We start from the raw sequence: 6,256 nt of genomic DNA, 5'->3' as shown, positions 1-6,256 counted from the left end.
TGACAGCAAAAGGTATCTAGAAGACATCTGGAAGGCACACAACCCAGATGCCTTTGGACAGCTGAAGCTGCTTGCCTAATTAGAGCCCACTCTTAATAAATGCCCTCCAGCTGGCTCAGATGCCCAATTGAACTTTCCTTTGGTTGCATTTATTTATTTATTATTTTTTCCATAGATGACTGCAGGCATTGAAGGTCTTTGGTTGAGAGGAGACACTGTACCAGTTTCCTGACTCATTTGATACCATCCCTCTGGAGCAAACCGGGTAGACCTTTAAGAATGTGGTTGCAGCACAAGCCCTGGGTGCATGCAGCTCTGGAGATGGCCAAGATAAGGGTGGCAAGTCATAAGAGAGATATGAATATTCAATAGCATACAGACCTATATATATATATATAGGTAACTGTTATCTATATCTATATATATGTATATACAGATAGCAGTTTGAAACCTCTCATTAGCAGAGCCAGAGCCACCATGTCTTCCTATTCAAAACGTTCTGCTGTTTCTGGCACCATCCTTCCTACCTCCTTTACCCATTGAGCAAATGAGTTCAGTTTAATGAGATCTGGCTTCCTGCTCCTCAGGACAGCTGCAGATGGGAGTTGTCCATGCAATAAGCACTGTCTGCTCCAGGACAGGGAAACTAGTGAGAGGGATGAGGATGGAAAACCATCTTCACTTTGTTTCATCTCCAACCAGTATAAATATTATGCTTTTTTAGGTAAACTGAGGTAAGCTCTTCTCCTTGCATCACGCAGGAGAACGATCCCAAAAGCACACGGGTGGGATAAGACCGGCTATAGGTGGGGGGGTGGAGATGTGGACTCTGCCTTCCCTGGGCCTCCCCGAGGAACACAGTGACCCCACAGCAGCAGAAACGAACCCCGGCAGTGGGCCCTGCGGCAGAGCAGAGCCGAGCCGTGTGCCTCCGCAACCTGCCCGGCTAGGAGCCGGCTCGGAAGCGCCCGGATCCTTCCATGAGCCCCGTGCCGAACGTTGCGGGCGGCTCCCGGAGATGCTGCCGGTTGGAGGCGGGGGAGCGGCCGGCCCGATGCCCGCAGCCGCCCGGCCGGCCCTATCCGCGGCATCCTTTAGGTGGCACCTCTCCTCCAGGAATGAGCCTCCCGGCCCCGCACCGCCCTGCCCGGGCACCGCGGGGACCCGCCGCCGTCGGAAAGGCTCCGGCTGCCCCCGGAGCGGCCCCTCCCTCCCTTCCTTCCTTCCATCCCGTGCCCGTCTCCCCCGTCCTCCCTCTCACTCCTCCAGCCAGTAAATCCGAGCTAGGCTGATTCCTCTCACGTCAAACCACATGATCCCATAAAACATTCATCGCCTCTCCAAGCCCCGCGCCCCGCTCGCTCGCTCCCGGGATCCGCTGCTGCAAGGCTCCGCGCTCCCCTCCGCCGCCTCCGGCTCTGCCTCCGCGGGATCCGCCGCAGCCCCGGCCCCGGCCCCGTGCGTGCGGCGGGCGGGAGGGAGGACGGAGGGAGGAGGCAGGCGGGCGGGCAGGGAGGGAGGGGGAGCCTCGCCTGGATGCTGACTCCAGCTCGGGGGCTGCTCATTCCCCCGATGAGCGAGGGCACCGGCACAGGGAGAGCCCCCTCCCCGCGCTCCGCTCCGCGCTCGGGCTGAAGTTTTTGCACGAGGACCTGCTTCGCTATCTCAAGGATTGTACCGCTGCCGCTCGACTTTGCGCCTCCAGACGTGCCTTCCCCGACCCCTAAGATGAAGAGGGCGATAGCTGAAGGTAGGTGCGTCCCCCACCCCCCAATACCCCCCCCTCCCCCCCGCCGAGACTCCCCAGGGCAGGGCAGAGCGAGGTGGCCACATCCCCCAGTGCGGTGCGAACTCGGAACTTCCCTGCCTGCAACTTTCTTCGTCGGAACGGCCGGATCCCACCGTTGGGAGAGCGCGGCCGGAGCCCACGGGTTGGGGGTCCGCATCTCTGTGGGCCCGGGAGAGGCGGAGGGGTGAGCGGAGGCTGAGGCCGGGTTGGATGGGGGTAACACGGCTGCGAACTGCGGGCTGAGGCCCCTCCTGCCCTCTCTACCTCCGCCTCGGTGCGGCCGGGCTCCCCCCGAAGTTGGGGCAGGCAAAGTGTTAAGGAGGTTGGGCCGGGGGAAAAAGCGGCATCCTCCGCTCTCAAGGCTGCCTCCCACCGGGGCGCAGCCCGTGCTGCTGGGGGAGGTGGCCGGAACGGCGGAGCCTGAGAGGAGGGCGGAGGCAGCCAGCCCGGCTTTTCCTCCGCTCCCTTCTGGGCTGCCGAGGAGCGATGCTCCGCTCCCGACTAGGCTGCGGAGGAGCTGCGGGTGCCTCCGGTCGGGGAAGTTGGCGGAGGTTGCGGGATCCTGAGATCGGGGATGTGCGCGGGGCTGACCCCTCTCTAAGGGACCCCCGCCCGCTTCGGTGCCCACCAGCGAGAGGAGCTCGTGGAGAAGCCCGGCAGAGCAGCTTCCTCTCGCTGCAGATCGCCCTTTTCCATCTGCTCGGGCGGCCCTTTTGCTTTCCAGTTGCCGGTGCGGACGGATCGGGCTGCAGCCCCCTGTGAGGGGATGCCCCGCTGTGAGCTCGTGGCTTCGCTCGTTCCATTCGCAGTCCGTCCGGGTGAAACCCGACATGAGGACCTGCGTTCGGAGGAACACGCGCTCTCAGGTTCGGGCCGCTTGGAGAAGCGTGCCCAAGTGTACTGCTGGAAACCCAGCCCAAGGGCTGCAATATTAAACTCGAGCCATCAGCCCCTCGTAGCAGCTCCACCGCTGCTCAGGCTGCTGGATGAGGGAGCGTTTGGCACGCAGAGCTGCACGGAGTCCCTTTCCCATGTGTGCCATCTCCTGCCCGCTTCCTTTCTCCATCAAAGATACCCTATTTTTTTTTTTTATTTTTTTTTTTCCATTTCATTTTGATTTTGTTTCTTTTTCTTTTTGGAAAGCACTCCAGCTCATTCATTTATGCTGGTCAAAGGGATGTTTCCCAGCTCTGCTCCAAATGCACCACCTCTTTTGGAGGGCTCGAATCCTTTTCAAGTTCTAAAATGACCAATTGCTTTCTGTTCAGCAAACACCTTGGGGAGGAGCAAGGGGGGAGCAGGTTGTGGTGTCAGCCTGCAGGGCCCTTGGGTGATGCTGAGAGTCCAGCATCCCTTTGCTATGTGCTACAGGCTTTTGGTTGACCCGTTGATCTGAGCCCCATGGCTGCCTGCTGTGATGCTGGCAGTGGTACCCAGGTGATGGGTGATGGGTGTGGTGCAGCACTGGGGCACTCTGTGATGCTGCAGTGCTGTCTCTGCACCGTGACTTTCCTGTATTTCCAGCTGCTACCGAATGAAATAATGAAATACAAAACCCGTGTTACAACAGTTTTATTTATAGAACAAAGCTTTGAGGGGGTTGACTTTTTATTTTTGATTATTATTATTTCTTTCCCTACTGCTTATGTCGGTTGCTGGTAGGTGTGACTGTGAAGTCCTTATGAGCCTTAGGAGACGATGTTTGGATGAGTGACCATCCTCCTGCATCTGGGCTATGTTTCCCACTGTGGGCTGCCAGGATGCTCCGAGTGCTTTGTAAGCCAGAAATAGCCACCAGGGGCAGTTAGAGGCAGAGCTTTCACCTGGTGTTCTCAGCACTTACTGCTTTATTAACACAATTTATTTATATTGAAAAAGGTTTTTCCAAGCTTTTTCTTTCTTTCTTTCTTTCTTTTTTTAAATAGAATTTCTTATGTATTACAAAACCCTGTAGCATAAGAACCCACACCAAGCTTGGAGAATATTTATTTGGAGATGCAGCAGCAGCTCCTTCTTTTCCTTAAGAAAAGACACCATTCATCAGGGCATTATTTTATATTTCCTTTCTGTACTTTGTTCATTCATTTCAAGGAGCCTCAGCATTTCCTGAGCTGTGTTCCCTATTCCCCACCAGGCAGCACAATGCTTCGGTCTGACGTTCTGTGGGTCCATCCGTGGATGTGTTCCGAGAGGCTTTTTAAAGTGGAATATCACAGCCCAAATGTCGAGGTGCCGTTGTGCTGCTCCATGCTGTGAGGTTGTGTCAGTGCAGATGTGGTTGTGTCTCTGCTGGTTTGGTGATATTTTCCCCTCTAAGAGAAAGCTGGCCCAGGAAATAAGGGAATTAGAAGCAGTGAGAGCTGCCACTGTCCTCTGCACTGCTGTGGTTTGTGGGCAGCAGGTGTTTGTGCTGCTGACCAGAACGTGGGGAATGTGGCAGCCCTGTCCTTGCAAGCCCTGCTCTTTGTTAATTACCTGCATCCCATGTTTGGGTGCTTTGGGCTTTGCATAGTGGCAGCTATGTTGGCAGCTCATAAAGTGCAGAAGTGGTGGTGGTGGGGAGGAAGGGAGCAAAATCGGCAAATCCAGCAGCACCTCTATGAATTATGGCTCAGAAGCAGTGAGAGAGACTGAAATGAGGGCAGAGAAGGGAAGGATGCTCCACATCCCAGCTCCTGGGCATGCTGCCACGGGCCCTGCATGCCCAATGATGCTGCTGCATGGAGCTGCTGCCTGCCCCGAAAGCACAGCATCCTCCTTCCCTCCCCAATCCAAGCCCCAAAGGAGGGGAGGAGGAGGAGGAGGGAGAGGGGAGATGGGTTGAGCCAAAGCCTCGGCACAAAGCAGGACAAGGAAGATTGAGAGGAGCTGAGCTTTAATCCTTGTGCTGAGCCTGCCTGTGGCTGCTGTGCCCACTGCGTGTGGCTCGGCCGTGCTGCAGGATGTTCCCCCAGTGGAGAGGCTGAGGCCATGGGAAGCAGAACTGAAAGGAGAAGAAAGGAGTTGGTCTAATTAAACGTGCTCTCTTCCATTGGATTTGAAATGCTCCACGCTGCCGTCACCTTCATTAAGACATTTCTCAGAGTGCCAAGTGCCTCTTTTGATGTTCCTAAAGGGGTTTGTTTATCCAGGAGACGCACACGCAAGGAAGCGGGAGCATCCTGTACCATTGCAGCACTGCATTGTGGTGCCTGCAAGGGCTGGGAATTGCACTAGGGTTTCTCCCTCCCATCCTTCTGCTGTATCCTGGAGCCAATTGGGTCTGTGTATTGTATGTGTGGGAGGGAGGTGGGAGCTTGTGATCCACGGAGCCCAACCTCTCCTTCCCATTTTTGCTATGGTTGCAACTCCTGGAGGTTTCCAGAGGCTAAAGAAAAAGGGAGAAAACGACACTGAAAAGTCAAGAAGCAAAGGGTGTTTGGCATAGAAATGCCAAATTGCTACAGTGTGCAAACTCACCTCTTCTTTCAGCTACAGCCACACGCAGCAGCACAAGGTTTGGGTGATTTTTCCTATGGAGGTGTTCAGTGATGACTCAGAGCAGGGTGGCTTCAAAGTGGTTATTTCCTGTAGTGTGTTTGCAGCACACATAGAAATCCTACCTGGATTTGAGGCAGAAAGCATCTGCGTGTGGCATGGATGGGCTTTGTCCCTATTTCCTTTGCCTCACAGAGGTCTGGGCTTCTGCACGCTGCTCCAGGTTCTGCTTTTGACTTCTCTGTACCCTTGAGCAAATTGCTCAGCTTTTCCAGCTCTAATGATGGGAAAGTGATGCTGAGCTATCTCCCAGGGGGCCTAGAGTGCACACAGAGGTCAGCCCTGAGCTGAAGCATTCGGGTCCAGACAAGATGGATGGGCTCTCCTTAGGGCTGGTGCTGCAGGTTTGTCTCTCCACTCTGGCCTTCCTCGTTGCCTTAGCATTGCAGCTTGGAGCCAACCATCAGCACCAGCACATTTTGCAGTATTTACTGTCTCTCTGCTTCTGGAATCAGAGGATTAGGAAAGTTTTATTTTATAGCCTTCCTTCCTGGAGCTGCCAAGGGAAGTCAAAGCATCATACAAGAGTGTGCAAAAGCACCTCAGAGTTTTGGAAGCAAGGAAGTTCTTGCATATCATGATTTTTAGTGCCATTTCTGGAAGTCTGATCAGGGCCCAGGGGATGCACCTGCCTTGTTCACAATATGAGCCATCATTTGCTCATATGCAGTTTGGGGTCCATGGTTCATTTCCATGCTATGCTCAAGTGTTCTTTAGCTGTGGGTTGGAAACTCTTGAGGAAATCCAGGATAACCCTCCAAACACCTTGCTCTGCTCTGCTGTTGGCTTCCCCTTCTGCCCAAATTCCAGCTAAGAAGAAACCAGCCTTTGACACGGGATACCTCTCTCCCTTTTGCCACCAACATCCTTAAGTCACCAAAGTCCTTTTGCTAAATGATGCTGTTGGCTTCCTGGAATTTAGACTCAGAA

General features: G+C 54.6%; 1 protein-coding gene across 1 annotated transcript in view; it reads left to right on the top strand.

The window, feature by feature from the left end:
* The first annotated feature begins 1,161 nt into the window (after positions 1 to 1,161).
* Positions 1,162 to 6,256, top strand: part of RTN4R (reticulon 4 receptor) — a 65,612-nt gene continuing 60,517 nt past the window's right edge. The window contains exon 1 of the mRNA XM_090152728.1: positions 1,162 to 1,750. Within this exon, the coding sequence (XP_090008854.1) occupies positions 1,729 to 1,750 (22 nt within the window). The 5' untranslated portion in view covers positions 1,162 to 1,728. The remainder of the gene's footprint in view (positions 1,751 to 6,256) is intronic.

This window comes from Phasianus colchicus, chromosome 18 (genome assembly GCF_987193195.1).
Source record: "Phasianus colchicus chromosome 18, bPhaCol1.hap1.1, whole genome shotgun sequence".
NCBI lineage: Eukaryota > Metazoa > Chordata > Aves > Galliformes > Phasianidae > Phasianus > Phasianus colchicus.
This window is presented reverse-complemented; position numbering and strand designations above follow the sequence as displayed.